Source organism: Oreochromis niloticus, linkage group LG17, assembly GCF_001858045.2.
Source record: "Oreochromis niloticus isolate F11D_XX linkage group LG17, O_niloticus_UMD_NMBU, whole genome shotgun sequence".
Classification (NCBI taxonomy): domain Eukaryota; kingdom Metazoa; phylum Chordata; class Actinopteri; order Cichliformes; family Cichlidae; genus Oreochromis; species Oreochromis niloticus.
In genome coordinates this window covers 8,533,793-8,561,117 of record NC_031981.2, presented here as the reverse complement: position 1 = coordinate 8,561,117, position 27,325 = coordinate 8,533,793, and the positions used below count along the sequence as shown (strand labels likewise).

Sequence of the window (27,325 nt, the reverse complement as noted above, 5' to 3'; positions counted from 1 at the left end):
AAATTCAGAAAATGAGAGTTTTCTTTCAGTATAAATTGCCAAGTATCCTTTGAATTGGGTTCAAATGCAATGTTCTTCAGACCACATTGTAAAGAAAAAAAACACCATGAGGATTGAGTCCTAATCTTCCTACACCCGATATCTAATTCGGTCAGTGAATATTCAATCCCACAAAAAGGCTTACTACAAAACAAACACATCATTGTGTTACATTATTTGATCTTATAAGACCGTCTCGTTTTCAGTGGTTTGATCTCCGCAGCGGCATATTTTATAAAAGTTTGGAAGGAGAAGAAGACTACATCAGTAAGTTCAAGTACTTCAAAAAAGATAATGCAATACCATAATTAAGTTTCATCTGCATACATAAAGCAATAAATATTCATTATTAGCCCTCTTGCTGGGTAAAGTTTGAGCACAACAGTATGAAAATATTAAACCCATCAATCACATAACGTTCGATGTAAATGTGATGAATTTCTGTGGTAAAACCACAGACTCCTCCAAACAGTTCAGTTTTATTACGTGCGGCTGTTCATGTGAGCCATTCTTGATTAGCAAACTGAATGAATCATATCGTTCAGAAGCGTTGTTTCCTTGTTTCCTCAATGTGCAAATTCCCAGATGTGTCATATTGATTTCCTTTCATGTTATTATGTCCTTTTGAGATGTGCTGATGCATTTCCAATCAGCCGCTCGCTCTTCTTCTTTCCACTTTCTCGTAAAAAAATGTGCACATCAGGAAAATGACAGGAAGCGACAAGTTATGTGCTAATTACTGGCACTGTGACAATACAACACCTGTGTCAAAGCCTGGAAAATTTTCCAAATCCGCTGTTAACTCCAGTAAGAAGATGAAGAGAATTAATATTTATTTATATTTAGTAAAGTAGTAAACTTAGTTATTTATAGCACTGTGAAGGTTAGAGCTGAAATCTGAAGCTTTTAAGTTGCAATTACAGGTGTTACATGTACAAATGAACCACAGCAAGCGGACTGGACACTTTAACTGCTTAGGATGTCTTCATGTGAAAGCAACATTTCACAGATCACCTGAGCCTTTAACTTCTCGTAGATATTCTGCGTGTGTTCGAGCTGCTCCGTGGCTGCAGTCAGTGCATGCTCCATCCTGTTCAGGGCTTGCATCTGCCTGAGGATAAAAAACAGGCACCTTTTAAATATTTCATCATCATGACACCGACTCTCCAACACTAAAATCTATTGTTTCACATCTAGCTAATTATACAGCACTGCATGTGGTTTGCTGTCAAATATGATGGTTTTGAACTGTGTTTGAAATGCAGCTAAAGACTCACCTCTTGTTAAACAGCTGTTAAACTTTAAAACATTTACATACTGATGCATACTGATGCTGAAAAACTGTAAAACCACACCTCTTTGAATAGTGCTCAAAACTATGTATTTTTTTATACTTAAAGGATGTTTAATTATAAACACTAAAGCTTTCACATTATGGTGTATCATTAAACGATTTATAGCATGACTAGGTTTCCCTAGTCATGACTAACTGACAAACAAACCGTCTCAAGCAGCCTATATATTCTAAGTCAAAGACCCTTTTACAGAGAAAAGCCCCAACAATCAGATGACACCCTGTGAGCAAGCACTTGGTAACAGTGGGAAGGAAAAACTCCCTTTCAACAGCAAGAAACCTCTGGCAGAACCACACTCAAAGAGGGGCAGCCACTTGCCACAAATGCTTGGGGATTAGGGGAGGAAGACAGGACAAAAGACAGGCTGTGGAGGAGAGCCAGAGGTTAATAATAACCTCAAGATTAAATGCAGAGAGGTGTATAAACACATAGTTAGTGAAAAAAGGTGAGTGAAGAAGAAACACCTCCAGAAGAAGCTCCAGCAGCCCAGGCTTATATAAGCTTTACCAAAAGGAAAGTTTCAAGCACAATCTAAAAGTAGAGAGGGTGTCTGTCTCCTGAGTCCAAACTGGGAGCTGGTTAATTAAAAGAGGGGGTTCTCTAATATTGTCGGATCTTTAACTTACAATATAAAGCACCTCCAGGCGACTGTTGTTGAGATTTTGCACTATATAAATCAAACTGAATACCTTACTTTTAAATACCTTCGGAACCACAAGTAAGCCAGGAACCTAAGAGCTAAGTGCTCTATTGGGGTGATGCAGTACTATGAGGTCTTTAAGATAAGATGGGGCCTGATTATTCAAGACCTTGTATGTTAGAACATATATGACATAGACACCAGCTGTGGCAAAGAAGACTGATTTAAACTACTGAAATAATACGTGAAGACGCTAACGCAAATGCTAAATGCAAACATAGCATTTCTGTGTTCAGAAAAAGGTCAACTTCAAGGTTCTCAGTATGTACGAACTAATTTCCATGTGGAAAAGATTACTGGTGAGATATCACTCTGTACCTGTTTTTCTCCTTGAGCTGCAGAGACCGTCTCTCATACAGATGCTTTCTGTCACACATGATGTTCTGCAGTTTCATTTCCAAGATGCCTCTGGTAATGGGAAAACACAGTGACATGCATGACAAATATCCTATCTGAACATACATTATTTATCTAATGAAGAAACCCAGCCATGGGGGGCATCCACAAGCCAGTGTGCTCCTAGTGCCGGTCCTACGATTGGTTAACTGTGTCAATTAAAGGGATATGAGTTGTTAGCAATACCAGAAAAGCACTATGTTCAATTTACTTCTTACAAATTCCCTAAGAATAGTCAAAGTCGCTCAGACTAAATGAAAAAAAAACAAACAAACATGTACCTGTTGCCCATAAATTCATTCAGCTCCTCCTTCTTGATGTCCTGCTCTTTCAGCAGCTGCCTCTGAATCCTCTGACCAGCCTCTACTTGGACCCTCAGACCCTCCAGCTCTTGCATCACCTCCTCCTCCTTCATCCTGAGAGAATGGTTTCGCTCATCCACCGCTTTTACTTGCTGCTCAATTTCTGAAATCTCCACATTTAGTATTTTCATCTTTTTCATCGCAGCTCTGGTATTTGTGTTTCAGGAATTGGAAGAAATGTAAAAAATAAAGAACGAACGCAAGTATGAGAACACGATAAAAGTGTGCTGTAGTGCATATCTTATGAAATAACAGCATGCGCATGCATCTTTTACATACACCCCACAGTACCCCTCAGCTTTGTGAATTTGAAATTACAAGTCAGTGCTCAAACAGCTTATACAGACAGTTCCACCGCAATACTCGCAAGCCAAATATTAATTTAAAAGAAACATAAAAGGAACTGCAGTGACGCAGCAAGTGAACCATCCCGCAGCTGCACTTGAATTACAAAAAAAAATTATTGAGGCCTGACACATGTGGCTGTCATTTATTTTTAACCAAATTAGAAAGACTGATGCCTAAAAAATTTTGACAATTTGGGTTTACAACAAAAAGTAACCCTCATTTCAGTTCTTTATTTGGTAAAAAATATTAATTTTTATGGAGACACAAAAAGACTACTGTAGATCAAAAGCCAGAGAATCTGCAGAAATGTAAACTGGAAAATGGTTTTCAGTAGGGAAAAAAAAAGAAAAGGACTGATATCCAAACACATTTACACTGAGCATAAACAATTAAAAACAGAAAATCTTTCCACTATGAATCTTACAGGTTCATCCAGATACTTTTATTTTGTTTGTGTACGAATTCCAGATGAAGGGGTGGAGGCAGATTAGAGCAGTGGCTGTTCGAAAGTTGCTCCAGCTGTCTTTTCTTTTCTGTCTCTCTGAAGCACCCTAGCAGTCTCATTGACATTCCTGGAATTTCTAACTATATTCTCCTTGCTCTTCCCCAGCAAAGATTAGGAGGAGTTTACTAATATACTTACTCCTTCTTCGAGCGTTTCCTTTCAGTCTCCTTTAAAATCTGGCCGGGTATTCTGATGAGCTCGGCCTTCTCAGCCTTGTGATACATATGGAGACGTTCACATGTAAGAAGGAAGATGATTTGCTATTTTATTGATGGTACCCTATAAGCTATTCCCCCCTCATTCGCACAGACCTCTTTGAGCTCTATGAGAGCCTTCTTATCTTCCAGCTCATTCTGTTCTGTCAATATCTGCTTTTCATGGGTTTCTATATCTTCCATCAGACTTCTGTGAGGTATAAACACAAGTATATTAACCTCTGGAACAATTTTCATTAAAGGCACAATAGTGATAATATCTGCAGTTAGACGCAAAACAAAAACTCACACAGAACACAGATAGTGGCTAATGCATGTTAAAACTTGATGATATAATACCTGATTTCTTGTTGTCTTTGTGCCACCTCTCTCCTCAGATCCTCATATAGATCCTGCATGACCTCTGTCTTGTCCTCCTGCTCCTAGAGGACCCATAAACCGTGTAAACCACAGACTGATAATACAGAATATCAGGTACAATATAACGAATTGAAGCTCACACTTCATATTTTTCAAACTGGTGGATGGGTGAAAGGATAAAAATGTTTATTATACACAGTGGACGTTTTTAAGTATTTCAAGTTAATGACCCAGACCGACAAAATCAAAAAGCCAGAGTTTTTCAGATTTTTTTAAATCTAAACTTTTCAGAACAAACCAATTGAAATTCAACATTTTTAAAATCACTGCGTAGAGGTAGAGCAGGTCATCTGTAAACTGGAAGGTTGGTGGTTCAATCCCTGGCTCCAGGGAGCCAGGCAAGCCAGATACCCTTGGGCAAGATAGTAACCCCAAGTTGCTCTCTAATGCATCCATCAGAGTGTGAGTGTTAGACAGAAAGCACTTAAGCAAACAAATTACCTGAACAGCAAGCACGCCACCAGCAATGGAATTGATTACTTCTTTGGCCCTGATGATCTTTGAGTTTAGAGTTTTTATTATATTTTTTAATAACTTGTTTGGTTGGTTAAATACTACCCATGAGCCTCTTTGACTCATTAAAACCACTTTTTGAGTTCAGGCTCATTTGTAATGATCTGGTGTTGCACTCAGCAATTAAAATGGTAGCATATAAACACATGCAAATGTTATTAGCGCTGCTGCTGAATTTATTCAGTAAATTTTGCAAAGCTCAGACTCTTTTGCCATTAGCAGCATCAGCAATAAAATTTAGAAAGTTTGATGAAATTTATAAATGTAGCGCTCCTTGAGAGTAACCCTCGGGCTTGTTTGGCAACATCTGATAAAATGTTCTTCACCAAAAGTGTTGCTTGTTATTGTTTATGATTAAAATAAAATCTAAGGGTTGGAAATGCTACATTATGGTGAAATTGTTAATAAGAATTTGGCCTATTAGGTCGATTTGTTATCAAGGATTAAATCTCATTCCACTTGTTGCCCTCCTTTTTGCTACACTGGAATAAAAATGATTTGGCTTCATACTGCTTGAAATGACAGTTCCAGCTCTTCATATGGAGGGATTACGCCTGCATAGAGGCTTAAAGTAAAACTCACATTTATCCTCTTTCAAGACCATTGTTGGAATAGTAATCCACACCTCTGAAACTAGAACTGGATGGTGCAATAATGAAACTTACAGCAGGTTTCATCTGAATTTCATTCTCTTTCTCCAGATACTGCTTCTCTTCCCAGAGACTTCAGGCCGGTGAGGGGAGGTGAAAAGTGTAGATCACATGAGAATACAGGAGAATGTGAAGAAGAAAACAAAATTATTGGGAATTTCAAGAGACATAAATAATCGTTTTCAGTTCTCAGTTCAACAAAAAGAGGAACACACTGTCACAAACCTGCATTTATATTGTTAAAACTTGACTAATGTGCAGTTTCCAAAAAAGCAAATGAAGCAGAATCAACATATTCTTAAAGAGTATGCCAAATAAGTTGCATTAGTGAATTAATATAGAACACTTTATTCTATACTGGCAAATACACCAACAGTGCTAAACACTTAGAGCATATGCTTCATCCTATAGAAACAGATAAATTGTGTCCAGCAAAGTTTGACTGTGTATATAAAATATAATTTCTTTGCATTTTTCATCTCCCCGCGGCAGATGTTTTTTTTTTTAGCAGTTGATTAAAGTTTTGTATGAAATAATTTCAAGTCAGCTCTGTCATAATGAAAAACCTTACAAAAGCACATACTGTACAGCTCACAAAGTAAATTATATTAATCTTCCTGACAAGCTGATATATTGGATATTAACTTATACACAAAAAAAACTATAGAGAAAAATGCACGAAGGCTGCAAAATGTGACCAGAAAAATGTGCTGAATTCCTGTGTATCTGTTTGGCTACAGATGAAGGACGCAGTGATTTTAAAAGGCATATTTGCATGGTGAGCATCTGCTTGTCATATGCAGACTGATAGCCATGTGGACAAGTTAGGGGAAAGGAGAATAAGTAGGAGAAAAGGCGGGAATGGGGGGAGAGGAAATCTTAGGCTGGAGGCGATGAAAGGAAGGGTGGCGGGAGAAACCGAGACGGTGGGAGTGCAACAGAGTTCACCAGCAAATGCTGTCACAAACAATATGCACAGTCAGAATGTAATAATATCTATGACTGCATCCTGGGAGAATGCTCTGCAATTGGTTTTCATTTAATATTTCAATTACTGTCCGGACTACAACTTTCTGCCTGGGTGTCAGCACTAAAAATCACTGTATCCTACAGATCGTATCTTTGCCGCGGAGTGGTGAGTTTATGTGCAGTGAGTGGTTTTATATTGCTGGGGTGATCTAGAGTCACTGCAGTGCAGGAAAAATAAGTGTGGGGATTGAGTAAATGAGATCTTTTAGCAAAATTACAACGAGCTTTCCATCTTCGTCTGACCTTTGACTGCGTTTTATTTGTGTCTCTGCAGAGTTCTTTCTAAATACAGTGTTTCTTAACAGTATTTGTGAGGGGTTCGGTGCCAATAGCCGACCTGGGAGGCTACCATAAATCTGACTACCAGTTATATACAGTCTCCACCACACACAGTTATTTCTTCAAACTTAAAAACTCTTTAGATTTTTCAGAAAACTTTAATCAGTCAACTTTTATCCTTCAATGCAGGTTTAAGGTTTTCATTATTTTTTTTAGTAAGCTGATTTTCATATACATTTCAGATACCCCTTTCTTGCTCTTTAATCATGCTGAATGTCTTTGCCTGGCATTTATTTTTAACTTTGTTTTGAGGATTAATGCTCATAATGTTTGGGAACCACCAGTGAGTGTTATAATGTTGCTTAGCAATGTTCCTCTAAACTCCCTTTGCCACTTGAAAAAAGTTGAGTTTGTGTACAGAGGAAGGGGAGATACTCGAGCGAGTCTGGTATTTTCCATTTCTATGGGTGTGTTTGACCTTTTGCACAAGCTGGACTGAGTGAGTGAGTAGTTGGGAGGAAAGCCTGCCATGAGAAGCCAGCAGGGTGAGAGTAAAATTGGTTGCGATAAGGACAGAGACTTATGGGTGTGAAAGAAAAGGATAAGAGATGAGGAACAGAAAGTACCAGACTGGTGTAAAATAAAAATAAAAAATAGAAAACTAACAGCGTACAGAGCTCAGATGAGTAACCATGTTACATCCGGATTGAACACAAATCCACTTGAGGCTGGTATTTGTATCAGTAATTGCGTACATCAAGTTTTCACCATGCGGTAACACTGAGGAATGCAATAGAAATGATGTAAATGCAATAACGTTCCGTCCTAAAGCAATGTTTTTATTTCTATTAGTGTGGAAGTGCGCTGTTGGCCAAGCGCTGCACAAACACAGCAGCGATTTGATTTGAGTGTGTTTGTGTCTTCTACTCTTTCACCTTCTAAATTCAATAAAAAGATGCTGCCTCATGTAGCTCACTTCAGTGTTTGGTCCCCAGTTACCTGACTCTGTGTGCTACTGCGGGTGTGTTGTGTGTGCATGTGAGCGCGCTCGTGTTTGTGTGTATCCTTCAGTCAGTTTGTGTGTCCACTTCTCTCTCCACCACTGCAGTTTCACTTCTGTGTGTTTCCTTTTACGCTCTTGCTTCCTGTCAGTGTGTCACTATTTTGCGTAGGTGTGCATATGTAACTTTCTGTATCTTTGTTTGATTAATTTGGCTTTTGATTCAATACCTGATTGAAAATTGAATGTGTAGCCTCGCTGATTGTAGTAACAGTGTGTGTAAATGAACACACACACACACACACACACACACACACACACACACACACAGATACACTCACCACTTTAGCCGGTGTTGTGCCATATATTCTCTCTCCTCAGCAGCTTTTAGTTCATTGTATGCCTGAAGGAGCTGTTGCCTCAGTTCATTGACCTCACTTCCTGGCTCCTCAGAGGTGCTCTTCTCCTCTATGCTCTCCACCTCCACCTGAAGCCTCTTCAGCTCAGCCCGACATTTCTTTGCCTCTTCTAAAAGGTGGATTTCAGAATCCTGGGCACTGTTGTACGGCAGAGTGATTCAAATGTGTGGTTTTATTTTGTCATTAAATAGCAAGTATCATTTCAGTTCAGTATCACATATTCTCCACGAGGACATGCCAAGTTTTCTGCTTTCAGTTAATAATGCAGTTATTAGTGCTGTTTGTTTTAAGCTAGCAAAATCCATTTAAATCCTTCTAAACCTAGGTCCATAGTGCAGTGGTTTACATATTCACCTAATAAGCAAAATAGCCTCAGTTTGATCACAGGAGGAGATACAAATCCCTTTCAGGTTTGCATCAGGAAGGGTATCTGCCAAATCACAAAACGCAACCTGCTGTGCTGACTCTTTGTGAATAAGTGAGCTTTAAATCCATATAAACCTAATGGGTCTGATCAGAATTTATTATACACAATCATTCATAAAGAGAATCCAGTGGAAAAAAATAGCCGAACAGCTTCAGGCCTCAGTTAGCAGGCCTGTTAAAAGTTCATGACAGCACAATTAGAAGAAGACTGAACAAGCATGGCTTGTTTGGGAGGCTTGCCAGGAGGAAACCACAGGCAGCATGGCTTAAGTTTGTAGAGTTAAATCTGAACAACAGTCACATGAATATGAGAACAATGCCCTTTGGACAGATGAGAACAAAACGTACAGAGCCACATTTGGAGAAAAGCAACTCACACCGTCTGTCAAGCATGGAGGTGGAGGGGTGATGATTTGTGCTTTTTGTGCAGCTACAGTACATAATACTGGACACCTTGTAGTTATTGAGTGGACCATGAACTCCTCTGTAAAACAAAATTTTCTAGAGAAAAATATTTGGCCGTCTGACAGCCAAAGCTTGGCTTAAACTGGACCAGGGCAACAGGTCAACGATCTCAAGCACAGGTGTTGAAAAGGCCTAGTAAAAGTCCAGACTTCAACATGAGTAAAATGCTGTGACAGGACCTTTAGAGAGCTATGCATAAATCAATGCCTGAAGAAATAGTGTGAAGAACAGTGGGTCAAAATCTCTCCACAACGATGTGAGAGACTGATAAAGTCTTACTGAAAATGACTGCTTCAAGTTACTGCTGCTAAAGGTGGGTCTACAAGATGTTGAATCCCGGGGCGTACTTAGTTTTGCCACTGATTTACTTTTAAGCTAATAAAGTTCAACATGCATAACCACCTGTCCCAAGAAACTAAACTTATAAATGTTTTAATTAGTGCTGTCAGCGTTAATCTCGTTAAAATGACGTTAACGCCATAACTGCATTAATGCATCAAATCTCCGTTAGCGAGTTAATGCCGATCCACCCGTGCGTGGGGCTGCACGCCGCTAACGCGTTAACGAGCAAACTGCGCTGACGCGTTCACATTGTGCAGTGTTGCCGCATTATGAGGTTATGGCGTTAACGTCATTTTAACGAGATTAATGCTGACAGCACTAGTTTTAATCAGAACTACTGTTCAAATCAGGATACAATAACAGTGGAAAAGAAATATGTCTTGAAGGCTTTTTTCTCTCACTGACAAGAGTTTCAGCCTATACAGCAGTTGTAGTGTCAGTAACGTCTTCACACATCCTCACCTGCATTCACCAATTCTCTATAAACGTAAACACACCTGCTCTTCTCTTCTGAAACTGCATTGATGCTTTTAAAGGGTAAGCAGTGAAGCATAACTGGATCTGACAAAGTGCTGGTTTTGCTCAAGGAAAAGTCTCTGTAGTCAAAAAATGATTCCAAAGTAGAACACAAAAAAAACGGTTTATCAAACATACCTCTTCAAGGTATCATGGAGGAGCTTGTAGGTGGAATTCAATTTGTCAGCTTTGGTCTGGCTGATCCTGCCCATTGACAACAACTAAAGAACACAAAAAGAATATTAGTTGAACATCATCATGAAATTAAGAATGAAGAAAGATATCAGAGCTACAACAGCATTTAGACTGTTCGGGCTCAAACCCTCCTGCTAGGGTTTGCCAGCTCAGCTGTCATTATCACAGAAAATCTGGTTGCACCCAGAGCTGCCTGTTCAAAAGGACAAATTAATAGAATATCACATACTGCAGAAACCTCTTGTCCCCATTTCCCCCCCTGATTCAATATCCAAAAAGGTGAAACTGCTAGGAAACAGAAAAACAGAACAAAAAACAAAACTTATGACCAGTAAGCAGTTTTCTTTAATATATCTTGTGACAAATTAAGTCCAAGAAGTTGAAAGCTAAATCAATAGAGATTCCAGCTTCAAACATCAGAGTAGTCCAAAATGAAACAAGAAAGAAAAAAAACTTGTTTCTGTGCTGCAGTGTGCAAAAGCATCACTTACTATTGTAGGAACAATATTTTTTTTCTATATCTGCTTGGACTTGCACAAACACAAAATGAGATCAACCACAACAAAGCGCAACCGCCCGATATCCGTAAAAGGATTCATCCTGAGTTGGGGTGAATAAACCTTTATCACCGCAGCAGATATCAGAAAATCAGAACACTTTATCGAGATCAGGAAGAAAAAAACAAACAAACATCCAACTATGGCCAGTCTCAAAAGAACAAGAGCCTTCACTGAAAATGGACCATTTATGATAATAACTATAAGCAATTGAAGACAATCAATCCTTGAATGATTAAAAAAAGGTTTAAGATTAAAAAAAATACACAGCTGTGGAACTTTGGAAACCAGCAAAACAAAACAAAGCGCATCAGGTCAAGAGCACCGCAAAAGGGAAATAATCTGCAAGAGTTGTGAAATTTCTCTCCTCGCAAAGGGAGTTGTATGTGTGTGTGTGTAACAGTGATAGAAACAGAGGACAGGTGTTGTTCCGGGCTTATCTTTAGAGCCAGGTTGGTGGAGAGGAGGGAGTAATGAGGGATAGCCTTGTCTGTATCAAAGAGCTGCAGAACAGAGGATATCTCAGGTCGGACTGTGTAGCAAGTAATCTAACGGCAATGAACACACACAAACGTTCTGATCATATATATACACGCACGTGGGCTGATATCTCAACTCGACTACAAACATTATGTTTTCAGATTCATCCTATTATATTGTTTATCTGGCTATTGTCAAAAGTGCTTGAAGTACCCAACCACGTTCCAAGGTCCGAAAGGACAAAGATATGAATGTTGTGAATGATTTAGATTAGGACTCTCTGGTTAATATGATTTATTACAATGTTGTTTTTTTCTGGGGGGTTTTTTGGGGGGGAAAGGGGTGGGGTCAGTCCCAAGGTCATATCAGTGTAACTATAACTGTGGCAGGTGGACCATCCCAAAATACGTCTTGAACTACTCTTTAATAATGACTTAATTGCGAAATTGAAACTAATTCACTTAAAAAAAAAAAAGAATCTGACGCTAAATTCTACACAGCCATTTGTGTTGTCAGCAGCACAGATGACACCAGTGATGGAACAAACATCCTGGCTGTACACTGGGCATTTATCTGAGAGAAGCAGCCTGAAGCGCTTCCAGGCAGACTCTCTAATTCTGGTGCCAAGACTTATCTTGAGCAGCGGAGGGTACTGGAGGCTTTTAAGGGGTGGGTGCATGAGGCTCACATGTGGCAAAGCATCTCTGAAGAGAGGTGGAGACAATTACTGGAAGATATTTACTCAGGCATACGGACGCACATCCAGTGGCTGTCCATCTTTCCCCCAACCTCCGCACACATAAGCGAGCATGTGATCTGTGCTGCAGAACAGCAGTAAAACCTTCCAGGAATATGAGTGTGTAGTGCAGCAGGTATGTGGAGTGTGTAACAAAAAGACACTGTGGGCTTTAATACTCTGCACCCTCAGGGAGAAAAATAATGACAATAGCTACGAGGCAAAGCCATGAATTCCATGGCATGATCTGTCGCTCTCTATTTCTACCGTCATCTCCTCATATCGACTGTCTGAACTGGAGTGGAGCCTACGGCCAAGCTGGATCTCTTTGTCAGGAGAAGTTTTGTTCAGGAACATTTTCCTTCCTGGAGTGCCAGGTTTTTAAACTTATTCTGTAGAAATGTGACATCACTTCTGCAGAAATAAGACATGTAACGAGGCAAAAAATGCTCCAGAATGAGTAAGAAAAAACAACTGCACATCTTGTGGTTATGAATCACATAAGAAATTGAAACCATAGCTACGTCCCAGAAACAAACAATCAGTGCCAAGTTCATGAACCCACAAAAAGAAGCCTCCAAGCCTCCAGCCTCATGTAGTCACTATGAGCCCTAAAGAGTTCATGCTAATGGCTTTCATTGCTTAATAATTTCTATAAGATGCTCCAGGAGGGAGGCTCATACATGAGTAATGTTTGTGATGAAGTATGACTGCAATATTAATTATGACCATACAAAAACCACTGAAAATAACCACAGCACCACTTTTTCATTACATACAAAAACAAGTGTATTGTTCATTTGCTGATTAAGAAAGGCGTCATTATCTGTTAACATATTTAAATAAACACTATAGACACATTCATAAATCCATTATTGGCGACTTCATAGCAGTTTTGAAACACATAAACCATGTGCAAGCTCATGGATGTGACTGCAGTTTGGTTAGATTCATTCAGCCCCATTCCTATACATTTATTGTAATAGAGTGACAGACCGCTGTTTTAAGGGCTTCAGTTTTGGAGGTGAACTTCAAATTCATTTTCTCTAGTGAAATCCTTATATAAAGACTTTATAATATAGTGAGTGTTGTGTGTGTCTAGTAAGGTATAACCTAGTTATTGACATGGTCCAATTCTTCACTAGTCAGTGCAAGTGACAGTCCAATACAGCTCAACACATCAAACCTCCACGGATAGCAGTTCACTCGCTTTCTTCAGCTGTCAGGAATATAAATCCTCATGAGGACTAACTCTTAAATCTAATTTTTGCTTTGACACTGTTGAATTATGCACTAGGCATGCAAGCTAATGGTGTTTCACACAAATGCAAGCTTTGTTAGCCCGATAGCTAGCTGCTGTCTGTTTTCACCAGATAAATAATAATAAATAAAAACGAATAAACTATGATGGTGTCTAATAAAAAAGTTTGTTCTCCTCTGTAGATGATAATTTGGTAATGTCATAAATTAGTGCGACTGCTCTTGTGATTTGGTGCTATATAAATACAATTTAATTGAATTGTGTGCAGTCATCGTATCAAAGTTTCTAGAAGTTTCACACTCACTAAGCGATTCAGTTTTAAACATCTCCATGATAACAGCGACCTCCACCAATCAGAGACCTCGCAATTTCAATTTAGGTTGGTAGACAGAGTAGTTCTTTTTCGCAACATCACGAATGAAACGATTTCTTTGATTAAAACAAGGTTGTTATCACATAAACATGTGGTTGCTATGGGAGCACGTCCCATTGTTTCACAATGTTGTAACTCGAAGTTATGCTGCTTTGGATGGTTACAACATTATGGCTTGTGGTCAAAATCCCTATGGAGAACATGAGCAGGACTTTTACTTGCAGAAACTCACTGTAGTATCTGTAGTTCAGACAGCATGCCTAGTTTTGTCTTAGTGATCTTTCAGCTGGCAATGAATAACTGGTATACTGCCAATTATATGCAATTGTTAATAGTTTTATTCAAACATACAGACGCTCTAAACAGATTCTCTTGGTGATTCGACTTTTGTCTTTACTCTGCGAGTTTGAGATGCTACTGATTAGATGAATGAGAATAAGGTGATCTCAGGGTAATTAACACAGGAGGGAAATGGAAAACAAAAGTCAGAGGTAAAAAGGGAATCTACACAAAACTGAATAATAAAATGACAATGAAAATGACAATTTCTACTGAATCACTGTATCGCCATAAAATCGTTATCATAGGGATGTATTATGGTAGGAGTGTATCTTAAGTTATTCTGTGATCACCACCACTACAGGAGACAAGGTAAAGTTTTCAATGAGAAAATAAATGCCTAAACATATTGCTGAAGTGCCAGCCAAAGCATTGTTCATTAAACTTAAGCCTTGCAAATTCCTGATTTTGTATTTATAACATTTCCATTTTCCTTCATTAAAAAACTAGACCTTCTTCCTGATGAATCATTAAGCGGGTCAAATAAAGAGCACCTTCAGTTAATCACGTTCACCCTGACTGGAAGTGAAGCTACTTCGGTTATAAAAAGCTGTTTTATTCTTAGTACAATGTTGCATGCGTAACGTGCCTGCTGTTACACAAAACGTGCTTTTCATTACCATATTTTCGCCACGCTAGAGAAAAAGAATTGAATAGCCATTCCAAACATTTCCTGACATGACACATAAAAGCACTGTGTCAGAAATGCTCCAGACTCATAATCACCAGCAACTGAACACCAAAAAAAAAAAAAAAAAAAAAAAAGGTAGAAAGGTGGAAACAGAGTACTGGGGAATGGTAAATGGTAAATGGTCTGTATTTATATAGCGCTTTTCTAGTCCCTAAGGACCCCAAAGTGCTTTACATATCCAGTCATTCACCCATTCACACACACATTCATAGAAATAGTTGTGTAACAAATGAAAAACAAGTTTAAACCTGCAGCTATCCAGTCATCGAACAAGTGTTCAGAACAGGTATAAACAATGGGCTTTAGTAAGAAACGTTAAATATGAATATGTATTTGAATTTGTTTCCAAGGACAATCCAAAGGGCACCTTTAAGATATGGTTATAGAAGCTCTCTAGTGCCATGTCTTATTTGAACTGAAATGTTTTTCTTCATGTTAATGTAGGTTTGTAGTCTGCAAGTGTATTATAGTGCAAAAATTAAATCTTATCATGACAGCGTATCAGTACACACTCAATATTCAGAAAATCTCAGCATTCAGGTGAAACTCATTTTATACAAGTCTCTAATGAATGTTATGCTCAATTTGCAAGATCCCAAGCAGGCTCAGTAGATGAAAGAAATTGCCAGCTTAAACAAACTGAAACAAACCTTTTCTGTGGTACTAAACCATATATATAAGGAGACAATTGAGAGACTTTAGCACAGTGGATGTGATCCAGTGTTTTCAGTAAGGCTTTGGAAGCTGAACCAGGTCAACGAGGGGTCTTTAAATGTTAAAAACTGTGAAAAAAAACACAGCATGAAAAAACAGAACAGTGCGTGAATAGTTCCTGTGGACTGAGTCATTCTGCTCTTCGGGGAAATGAGCTGACTTGAGAATAAGGCAGAATGGCACGGACTGCAGGCAAAGGACTCTGCCTCTTTCTCTATCTACCAACCACCACCAATCTTTTTTTTTTTTTTACAGTGCTGTTGATATGGTGTTTTGCATTACGCAATAGTGCTGCCCCTCCCATCCTCTGAAAATCAGCACATTCCCTCTCTCACATCCCTTTCTCTACCTCTCTCTCCCTCCCTCCCTCCCTCACTTGTCCTGATATTAATGACACAGCTATCTGAGGCAGCGGCAGTTCCCCTGCGCTCTTTCCCTCCTGCAGACTGCACTCATACACATGCACACACTCTCTTACACCAAATAAGATACTGGACACACATCCACACACTTACACAGGAAATCTGCAGGCACACACATGCACACACATACAAAAACACTACTATACACTCCAAGTTCATATCAGAGGCAGACACAGACGCTTTCTCTTTACACACACTTATTTAAAAATCTCACAGAAGAATGAGGACAATTGGGCTTTGCGTTTGTGCTGGTCTCCTGCTTACAGGCACCTTATTACTCAGAATCAGCCAGGCAGCAGACTTTCCTGGTAACTCTCACCAGCGATGGGACTCTAGAGGATCCTACCATTTGGGATTTGAGTCTGGCACTCCCACTTCTTGCCCTGTCAAACTTAGACCTATGGGCCAGTGTGGGAGCTCTGGGGCAGAGGATGGGGAGGACTGCCCTTACCAGATCACTCTGCCTCCCCTCACCATCCAGCTGCCCAAGCAGTTCAGGCTGCTGGAGAAGACGATGAAGGAGCTGCAGAGCCTGAAGGAGGTAGTGAACAAGCTGAAAAGCGGGTGCCAGGAGTGCCGTGGGGCACGGGGCAGCGGAGGTTTTGGACACCAGCAGGCAGACCAAATCCTGATTCAGGGGGATGCCGGGGAAAAAGTGACGGGGCAGGAGGTGCAAGGTGGATCCAGCCAAGAGGAGAGGGGAGATGGGATGGTTCCTCGAGTTACTGTGGATGCTGCAAGACCGGGTTCAATTTTTGGGAAACCTGCTCCGAGCCAAAACATGCAGGAGATGCAGGTAAGAGGCAAAGTTAACACTTACAGGAAAAAATATAGGACTGAACCAAGGAATAAATCATTTACCTTACAAACACACTTGGTTGAGCTCAAATTTATCATTTTTTCACCTTGATCTAAGATTGTTTTGGTATAGTTCAATTCAGTGTGGATTTTCTGCTATATCTGTAGAGCACAGAGGTGTGTACAACATGTGAAATAGAAGCACTGCACCATTTCCTCTGTTTCCATCAAAACCCTGCAAATTGTCAGAAAGCCAGATCTTTAGCAGCTTTGTGAAAGTGTTAGGGGACACTGATATGAAGCGTGCTTCATGCTTCCAGTCAGATGCGCCCAGCTGGAATGCAAACCGACCAGATGTTAAAAGACGCGCAAAGTCCTACCTGGCGCCACTCCGCCAGGGAAAATTTCTGGTACAATAAGCAGGGTGGGAAAATCAGAGTTAGACACCAGCCCAGTGACAGTAAATTTCTGCCGTCTGGTAAGCTTATGGACTCTCACAGCCACTTTGGCAGACAGCCAATCGTAACGCAGACTTTGTTTCCATTCTAAAATTCAAATTGGCTGGTGAAACAATGAAGGGGGCTGGTGACTTCGGTAATCTGCCTGCTTTGTAGTGCATGCCAAAAATAATTTCCTTCACGCTTGCTCTGGCCTTTCTCAGGTGAAGCTGAATAGGATGTCAGCCAGCCTGCGCAATGCCAGGAACCAAATCTCAGCTCTGCAGGGTCGACTGGAGGGAATCAACCTCCTTAACATGGAGAATGTGCAGGCTATGGTGGACAGGCGAGTGGAGAACATCACCGGAGCGGTCAACAAGCTCAGCTCCAGCTGTACCACTGAATGTCCAGCCCAGACTGGCCCTCAGTGTAAGCTTGCTTTTATTAAGATAATTAATAATAATATTCTCTACATTGTTACACTTAACCCTCCATTCCTTTAGTCCTGTTATTTTTCCTCTGATCTTCTGATCTGCCCTCTCCATCTTCCCAGTGACAAGGGCTTTCAGTTAAAAGAGAATGTGTTTTTCTGTTATGTTTTATTCTGTTATATCTTTGCCATTTCATGTTTCGCCCCCCCCTTTTCTCTTCTGTTCTTCTCATACATTTTTGTAATCCTTCTGAGCATGATCAAGCGTGCACTTTTACATTTTTCATTTCCTAAAAAAATCACCAAAAAATGTTATTATTGTAATAAAACTCTGTTGGTTAAATAAGTTTAGCAGCAGGGTTGCAGGGGGATATATTTTCTGGCATAGGCTGCATCCAATCATTCCTGAGTGGACATTATAATCAACTTCAAAAATAATCAGAGTCAGGGTGTTTACTTTCACCCAGCAAGACCTTTCTTCCTGGGAAATGAAAAGTGAAATCTTCTATGTTGCCAGTGTCCTTGTCAACCACACTCACTGGTCTGTTGCAACATGTCTTCTCCATTACTGATATGAAGAATATTATATATTTAGGTGTAGTCTAGATTTGAGAAATGGAATTTTCCATCATCTTAATGCGTACCAAAAGGTTACTGTATTCATTACATTATTGGAGTGGAGTGGCTGGTTCAGAGTAGCCGGTGCACAAATGGACAGAGTGAAATAGCTTTAAGTTGAGCACATACTGTACTGGAGTGAAGCAATAGAACTTGGTTCAAAGTGAGAATTCACTTTAACTCTTACATAACTAACCGAAGTGACCCCTCACTACTCTCCATGTGCACAAACTCAAAAAGGGAAGGCAGAAAAAGACCCACACTTGAAAGTAGGAATGCAAATATTGTGAAATTCTGGGCCGATACAGATCGACAGTAAAATGCTTTAAAGTGTAACAGCATCACGCTATCTTTGAACAATTAGCCAGCATGAAATTGATTCGAGCAAAATAGATGAATATCACTGACACCAGTATATGCTGTTGTACTTGAGATATCAGCCAACAAACCAACACTAGCTGATATCGATATTTTGCAGATTAATCAGTGCTTCCCTGCTTGGAAGTTTTATGACCGTTTAAACAAGCCTGTGATATTGTATCTAGAAACAGTGGGGGTTGCAGACAAGCTAAGCAAAACAAATACCCCACTTTACATTGATGTAAAAGCTCTTTTGGATGAGAGCACAGTAGAAATGCAGGGCACTTTCAGAAAGCAAATACTATCCAGTACTTCAGTATGAATGTTACACTATATTGGGGCTTTTATGTGGAAAACAGATGTGAGCTTATTTCTAAGCAGATTAGCTGGAACAGTGGTGTGAAGGGAATCCCATCCCTTTCTCTTCTGTTTGCTTCTCCAACTTGCTTCTTTTTCCTTCAAACCCGATCGTTTTTTTCCCTCCCTTATGCATTTATCCTCAAAGCATCTATACCCTCTACTCATTTTTCCTCTATTTCATATTTCTTTTCTATTGCCCTACCTCTTACTGTCTCACCCACTTTAATTCGCTTTCCTAGTCCCTTCTCTCTGCTTCCCTCCCTGCCTCCTTCTGGAGGTCATGCTCTTGGATGCTCATTACTGCATAAAAAGACAAGCTCTCATTATCTCTTGCCAATACCACAAGTAATAATGAAGGCGGTTTTCCTGACACTACAGTAGTCACGGATGGCACCCAGGGTCAGTAGCACTTGTCTTTGTACATCTATCTGCTTTGTTCAGGTCAAGAACTGGATAAGTATCCGACTTCAGCTCAGGAAACTGTGCCTAATGGTGTCTGAATTCCATCCAAATGTAGCAGAAAAGAAACAGCTGCTGTTACTTAGGACAGCGAACAATATGTTGTTTTAGGGTGTTTCACAAGATCACTCAAACTAGAAATTGTGATGAAAAGTTTCTCCAAAAGTTGCTAAATGAACATCTTTTAGAATTTTTCTTGTCTGAAAACTTTAATAGGTCCATGTTAGAACCAGATGCTGATCATGTTCCTCTGCGAGCTCCTAACGGGCAGAGCAAAATAGACTTTCACTGATAAGAGTTTGCTGGTTATTTACCACAATGTCAAAAGTGTTTAGTGAAGCAAATAATAAACTATCTAGCATTCGAACTAAAGCTATATAAGGCATTTCTGGCAGGTTAAAAAATTGCTGTAGGCCTTTTACACAAACTACACAGCAAATTAAAAAAATGCCAACTTTGTGAGGACCGTAACCATCATTTAACCCAATGTAGAATTGCAATTTCACCATTAATAGGGAGTAAAACTACATTTGTCAAGATGCTGTTATCACTCAAAGTGCTCTAAGCGTTCATTTTCGCTCATTTTGCCAATTTCCATTTTTGCAGCGAGCACTGATCTTCACTTTCACTCCTGCAGGAAGCATAGAAATTCATGTCCCTGTTCAGCTACATTAACTCAATCATACAAAATGAGAATGGATGTTCAGTCCTCCATCAAGAACTGCTCGTTTGGAAATTTGGTGTCGGGCAACTTCATAAGGGAAGCGCATTTTTTTTTTTGAGTTTCTTTCCATCAAAACTGAAGTAGTATAAGCAGTAGTATGCTATCACTTTCGATACACATTTCCTCAGTTGACATGAGGCGTACTTCTTGATAATAATTGTCTTCCTTTTATGAGAATCACTTGTGTGGTCTGAAGTCAAACAGGCAAAGCGCCAAGAGTCAAATCAGTCTGTCAAAATGTCATCTATAAAAAGCATGTCAGTCAATATGTCGTGGGACTCATCAGCCTATGTCAGTCGACTTGCCAGTCAAACAAGTGAGTAAGAAAGAAGAAGAAGGGGGGAAACTTTGCTCTGGTAAAGTTGTTTGAACTTTCCCCTCAGAGCAAAACAACATATGAGTCATGTTCCAGTGCTTTGTTTGACTTCTGACTTCTCGCTGCTGTGGGATTTGGGGGATAAATCATGATGTAGGCTAAAATTACTGCTTTGATGAGTTTACAGGGCCTTCGTTGTCAAGGTTAGAATAGTAATGTGGGTACCAGTCAGGCTTTTACCTCACGCTGTTTCTCTGCTGTCCACAAACAACAACTCAGAAATGAGTACATCCCCTAGTGGGCTTTGCCCTTTTACTGTAAACATACACTGTTTTGGGATCATTTTCAGAAATGACAGATATCACTTTCCTTGTCCCAGACCAATTAGCTATTAATTTGCCTCAACAGTCACATAGACAGCCCATCAGCCAAGAGTTTTTCAGGAACGAGTAAGTGGCTGATATTAGAGTTATTTAGGTCAGGCACATTGCCAGAGGTACTGAGATGGAGATCGCTCTTGTCTGTCTCGGGACACTGACTGCCCAGTCAGATAGATGGGGACAAATAGAAAAGAAGATGTGAAGTGGCGACACTGCAGTCAGACGCTGAAAGTGAGTGTGACACTGAAAGAATTTACGGGTCAATTCTTTTGTTGCCAAATGCCGACCGAGCTGTTAAGGTGACAAGGATACATTTCAACCTTGCGATCAACTCCCATATGGAGTGATTTACCATCTGCAGCTATTTTCCACTTGAAGCATTCAAGTCTAATGTTGTCAGAAAACGAAGTTGCTTATTTAGTGAGCAAAATAAATGTTTGCGCTCCATCTGCTAGTTCAGTTCCTTTTAAAATAGAAATACAACTATCCACAGGAACATGTATTTTTCACTCTACAAACACTATTCACTCCCTACACCTGTTTTCCTTCCTATACCAGTACTACTGCTGGGGTATGAGCACCGCCTACCCCAACACTATTATAATCTACTGCACCTCTAGAGAGATTAAGGACTATGAGAACATTGTATCATCAATGGAGCGCATCTAACACTCAAAAGGGGTCCAACATGCTGCCTGCCCAGTGTCAGGACAATTTAGACCCAAGGTGCCAGTGTGCATGGAGGGGGTATGGCTCACTAATCCAGTTTTACACTTTCCCACGTTTTGACAAGACTGTTCCATTCACTTCCAAAATCCTAACTGACAGGAGTCTTTGGACCTTGGTTTTGGATTGATTCGGTAGCCTGCAGTGCGACACAGGGACAGGAGGAAGAGGTAGACGAATAAGTGGCCAGGTTAAAAAAAAAGTGCTCAGAATGCATTGAAGGTATACAAAATGGACCTGTGCTATTGCACGTGGGAAGATTAGAGGAATTTATCCCCTGGCAGAGGCTGTTTCTTCAATGGTTCTAAATACTATATTTCAGATAAGCATGGAAATATTGTGAAATACATATTTCACAATCAGCTTGTTTTTAATGTCGTTTTATACATAAGAAATGGTTACGGGAAGATGTCTGACAGGCAAAAAGAATGTGGTGAAGTGGTGTTTTTGTGTTTGAATGCATTCCTCTTAAATGAAGGCAGGGATGAGAACTTCCACATTGGATTTCCTACTAACCTATCTCATTTTCTTTTCTCCAGCCTTCCTCAGCCTCAGGGCCTGTTTCTATTACTGTCTCAGGGAACAATGCCAGACCAGAGTGAAAATATTACTGAATATCATCCAGTAACATCTGCTTATAACTACCTTCTCTCTTTCTCACTGCCACCCATGCAGTCATCTTAGCCCCTCGGGACTGTTCAGACTACAATGTGCTGGAAGTGAGGAAGAACGGTATATATCGCGTGACACCTGACGCCCGCAATGGGACGTTTGAGGTATTCTGTGACATGGAGTCCTTCGGAGGTGGCTGGACTGTGATACAGCAACGCCTCAATGGGTCCGTCAGCTTCAACCGCACCTGGGCTGAGTATAAGAAAGGCTTTGGGAACCTCAGGTTAGTTATTTTCTTTACCCCTCCTCCCCCACAACTGGGCATTCCTCTGATAATTTAGCTCCTAGAGGAAACAGCCAATGGCTTCTGCTGTACCGGATATCAGGATAACGTATAGGCAGGCAAAGCACTCCTGGGGTCTGTACTACAAAGCATGCTCAGCATACCCATGATATCGTTTCCTTATCTGGCTTCACTTATTCAAACATCAGCAATCAGCCTAAGCAGTCACGCAACGGTGGTTATGAACTGGATAAGTAAACCCAGAGCTTTCCAATATATGAAGACATTCACTCAAATTAGGGTTTAGATGTGTATATACTACAGTGGTTGCCTCATTCTTTCACCTGGAGGCCTAGCAGTCTGAGAGCCATGTTTCCCAACCATATATTAAGGGTTATAGAACAATAAAATGGTTTCAAAATGGCCTGCAGCAAAGGAAAAAGAAAATGAAGGAACAATGTTGCTTCTATGAATCTAGATTTATTACTGAGGCTCATCGAGTAAAGAAAAAGATCCTAAATGCCTAGATCATAAAACCTTTAGGCCCTCTTACTATCTGATCACCTAGGTCTAAGCGATCCTCCAGGAATGGTGATCCTATTTTCCAGGGAATTGATTGGTCAGTAGATGGTGAGTTCATACACGCGGACCTCTTATCTTGACCATAACCTGTTGCGGAGCAGGTTAGGTCTGCAGCACAAGTTACCATGACAATGGTAAGAAGCAAACTGCCAGAAAACCAGAAGTTACCAGATGCTAAGTCCAAAAACTGCTTTTTAGTACAGCAATCTGTCCAGTTATTGTTTACAGTCTGAATCTGAATGTATATAAACCTTTTCAAAAAGCCAATAAAAGGCTTAATCTATATACTTTTCCCATATGTAGAAATAGCATTAGCTGTCAGAAGCAACAGATAAAAGAAACAAAAGCATCCCCTTTTGAAAGACATTCTTAGAATAACAAAATGTGCCACGCATCATGTGTATCAGTGAAGCCTTAAGCCAGTGAGAGCAAGGTTCTTTGTTCACAGAGAAGCTTCAAAGTTTACGCTGCCGGCTTGCAACCAAACTCCTTACATAATGTATCTGGTTGCAAATGCAACGACTGACACTGAAAACTCCTGCGAGTTTTTAATGTCATGTGACATAGTGACATTAAGCAGTGCCAGCAAAGGTTGGACAACTTTTTTAATCAGCATGCATTGTTTTAAGTCAAGCCTGTATCATTTTAAGTCAGCACTACACACCACTGCATTGAGTCAAACTCAACTATTTTCTGGACCCTCATTACACTAGAGCCTACCACCTGCTCATCTAACTAGCTGCAAGCTATACAGTTTTAAAGAATACACAAAAACAAGCAGTTTGTTCAATGTATTTATTTTTTGTCTTGCTAGTAGGAAATTGTTCATCTATACTGTTCTTTTACCAGTGAATCAGAGCTCATTTAATGTCATGTGCTACAGAATACCTTTACCAAAACTTGAGAGAGTCTAATCCCTCAGTACTTAGGAGCTAATGATGCACACCTGTTCTCTATATCACTGTTTGTTCAACACCTGTTTTCATTATCAATGATTGATTGTCATGAATAAAACTAAGGGCAAAGATAGAGATATTTTTAAAAAAAATCATAACTTTTTCTGTGTTTTGGTCTTTGGTCCACATGAAAACACTGAGTCTGCCATATTTGTAGTGCTGTTGTATGTACAGAAGGACTGTTATACCCTATTTAGTGCATTCAAAGTATTCAAAGTGGAAAACCCAAGTGCTGCATTCCATCATGCATTGTGTTGAAGTAAAAAAAGACAGAGTAATGAAACAAAAGAAAGCAGAACACTAAATAAACTGCCACAAAGTATTTAGATTCATCAACTTGAGGAATTACTCTCTGTTCAATGCACTTATCAGAAATATGCATGTCATTAGTCACTTATCTAACCGATGTTGATCTATTCAGCTCTAATTGTGTGACAGCGTTGATGTAACAAGACAGAGAAAATGAGGCAAATATTATCAGAAGGCATTTTTCATTTTGTTAATGGGCTCGCTATTTAGCTCTCTACATAAAACTCCTTATACAGGGAGTAGAGAGTAGTGAATGATCACGAGTACAAAAACAACATTTTTGGCTCATGCCATAAAGCCAACAAGGGTTTATGGCTTTGAGGTCAGGGTAATACTGCCTGTTGGTTTGGCATGCTCTTAAACCCCATTCATTTCATTTTTATCTTTTTGTGCAGACTTATTTACTTAGAAAGGAAGAAGAAAAGGCACCATTTTCAAAAGAAGACTCAAGTTACATGTGGACTAGGCCTTAGGGAAATGATGACCACAGTAGATGATCTGATCCCCTTTCAACTGATCATAAAGTTGCAGATTTAAACAAATTATTCAAAACAACCTTCTAAGCATGTCTTAATATCCAGGCTTAAACTCCCACTAAAAGAATGTCTCCTTTCCTCCTTTCCTATTTTCCTCTATTGGAGTACACATGCATTTTGCTAAAAAAAAAACCCATATTGAAATTCTAACCCAGTATGTGAGCTTTATATATATATCAGCATGCCTCATTTTGTTCCTTTCTATCCTGCAGAGGTGAGTTCTGGCTGGGCAATGACCATATCCATTTGCTGACAAAAGCAAAAGATATGATTCTGCGTATCGAGCTAGAGGACTTTGAGGGTGTCCGGGAGTATGCAAAGTATGATCAGTTCTATGTGGCCAATGAATACCTACGCTACCGTCTGTCTGTCAGTGGATACAGGTACAGGGTTCACTTCTGTACATGCAATATTTCTCACTCTCAGTTGCTGCTAGAACACCTTAAACTGGAACAGCACACCTTATATATCAATGTCTCATTACAGTGGGACGGCTGGGAATGCCCTCAGTTTCAACAAGCACTTCAACCACGACCAGAAGTTCTTCTCCACACCCGACCGCGACAACGACATGTACCCCTCTGGGAACTGCGGTGGCTACTACAGCTCCGGCTGGTGGTTTGACGCCTGCATGTCAGCCAACCTCAACGGGAAGTACTATCACAAGAGGTACAAGGGAGTCAGGAACGGGATCTTCTGGGGAACGTGGCACAACATGTCGACCGAGTTCTACCCCACCAACTACAGGCAGGCCTTTAAAACTGTCAAAATGATGATACGGCCCAAGAACTATGCTCCTTAAGAGGACAGGTAAATATTTGTGAGTGCAGTCATGCAGGCAAAGACAAAGAAAATGGAAGAGCAAGTACATAAGGACTCATACACTCACGAGTAGTCATGCATTTACACATTTACACATGCGTACGTGTGCACCGATAGGACTATAAGTAGTTTGGATGCATTAATGATAACAATAATTGTGAAAAATTTAAGTGTGCTATTACTTTTCCACTCTAGTGAGTGTGGCCTTCAAAATGTTGGATTAAAATGATGATAATAAAGGACAATGGACTATGAACAATGATGGACTAATAAAAAAAATAAAAAAAACTCCCATGCAGTGTAGGCCAGCCTCCTATGCGGGCCATAACATTAAACTGAGGGTTACCAGAAGAGATTTTTTCACTGGTCTTAGACATTTTTTTTTCTCTTTCTGTCCTGCTGCCTCCTGCCATAAACCCAGCGTAGAAACACAGCGCAGCACATACTAGTAGTAAAAACTAATGAGCTATCACTTTCTCTGCTGTAAATGATTTTGTAATTAACAGCAGCCACCCAAGTGAGGTATACGAGAGCTGATGATACAGTTTTGAGTGGGTCCGATAATCATTACGAAAGACCTCAAGCTGGAGAGTCAAACTGTTAGAAAAATTACAGCCAGTAATAAATGTATAGCTTTACTTGGCCCTTCTCTGGCATTTATCTCACTGCTCTGGGTCAGCTTGCTGATTTATCATTATCCCATACCACAGAAGACATCCCAGTATAAATACGCAGCATCCAATAAATTTCTAGTCATGTATGTGTGTGCATTCTGCATTATTGATGTTTTACTAGATTCTTCTTGAGAGCAGCCACAAAGCAGGACATTGCAGTGAGGAAAAAAAATGTGTTTCCAACCTTTGGATGCACCGAATTACTGCACACTTCTCTTTGCCATAACCTGTAAAATCCTCCTCTTGTACAATACTGCTATCTAATGCTAGGAAACTGTATAGCACCATTTATTTCATTTTATACACACTGTAAATGGGAAGGATTGGGGAAAGAAATGCTTCATTATGAGGATGTGTACAGTATTTATTTTACTTTGAGAGGTATGATAGCTTTTATATGATACAATGGTCATGCAGTACAGAGTTTAATGATTGATGACATTTGAGTAATGAGAAGGACTGGGCATAATTGTGATCATTCATAGTAAATATCTGCGTAAAATTGAAATTCTTTGTGTGTATCAGATTGATCTTTTCTATCATTCATATTCAGCTCTTGTGCCAAAAGATATGCAATTTTTATATTGGGGAAAAAAATAAAATTAATATTCCATGGCTGTGTTGCAGATTTCAATGTTCCATCGGTTTAAAATCCTTTTCATGCCTGCTCCACTTGTGTACTGGAATCGCCTTTCAAATGAATGTATACAAAAACTGTATACAAGTTTCGCATGAGTGTCTTTGAAAGTGTCTGCCGTCTAGTGTCCGAGGCTGAATGAGGCTTGTAAAAATGCAGGATGAGGTGCTGCATGCCCATAACAAATGGGTTTACGAGGTGTTGAACCAATAAAGCCACTAAATAAAAGGCAGATTTCATATCGGCTTCACAGAAGATGATAAAACTGTGGGACTGTGACTTTACTGTCTGTTTACTGTCTGTGATGATAAAGTTAATAAAAGTGTTGTGCTCATTCACAGGATGACTTCAAGTCCTAAATATTCACTTTTTTTTTTTTTACACTTAATGTTTATGACAAACACTTTATCGCACATTATGTATGTGCAATACTTTGATATCAGCAATTAAACTGCAAAAGAATGGAGGAAATAATAGTCCTGAACATTAGCCTTGTGCAAATACATGCATCTATATCATATCTGATACTATTTTCTTTTCTTCTGAGTTATGGGAGTTA

The 27,325-nt window shown here is 39.8% G+C and overlaps 2 protein-coding genes across 4 annotated transcripts in view; one reads left to right on the top strand and one right to left on the bottom strand.

Moving 5' to 3' along the window:
* The window catches only part of ccdc146 (coiled-coil domain containing 146), a 52,723-nt gene that overhangs the window by 23,914 nt on the left and 1,484 nt on the right, over window positions 1-27,325 (bottom strand). For 2 of the 3 annotated variants that reach the window (XM_013274672.2, XM_013274673.3), the window contains exons 3-11: window positions 10,118-10,200; window positions 8,153-8,368; window positions 5,519-5,576; window positions 4,260-4,342; window positions 4,017-4,110; window positions 3,844-3,917; window positions 2,772-2,999; window positions 2,413-2,502; window positions 1,054-1,150 (exon numbers count right to left, since the gene is read on the bottom strand). In XM_013274672.2, coding sequence (XP_013130126.1) covers window positions 1,054-1,150; window positions 2,413-2,502; window positions 2,772-2,999; window positions 3,844-3,917; window positions 4,017-4,110; window positions 4,260-4,342; window positions 5,519-5,576; window positions 8,153-8,368; window positions 10,118-10,200 — 1,023 coding nt within the window. The remainder of the gene's footprint in view (window positions 1-1,053; window positions 1,151-2,412; window positions 2,503-2,771; window positions 3,000-3,843; window positions 3,918-4,016; window positions 4,111-4,259; window positions 4,343-5,518; window positions 5,577-8,152; window positions 8,369-10,117; window positions 10,201-27,325) is intronic. The other variant, XM_003450742.4, reaches the window with a different exon arrangement.
* On the top strand, window positions 15,722-27,104 carry fgl2a (fibrinogen-like 2a). Its single transcript, XM_003450741.5, has 5 exons — window positions 15,722-16,543; window positions 17,207-17,411; window positions 22,031-22,250; window positions 24,846-25,016; window positions 25,120-27,104. Exons 1-5 carry the CDS (start codon window positions 15,968-15,970, stop codon window positions 25,433-25,435), a joined length of 1,488 nt encoding a protein of 495 aa, XP_003450789.1. The 5' UTR covers window positions 15,722-15,967; the 3' UTR covers window positions 25,436-27,104.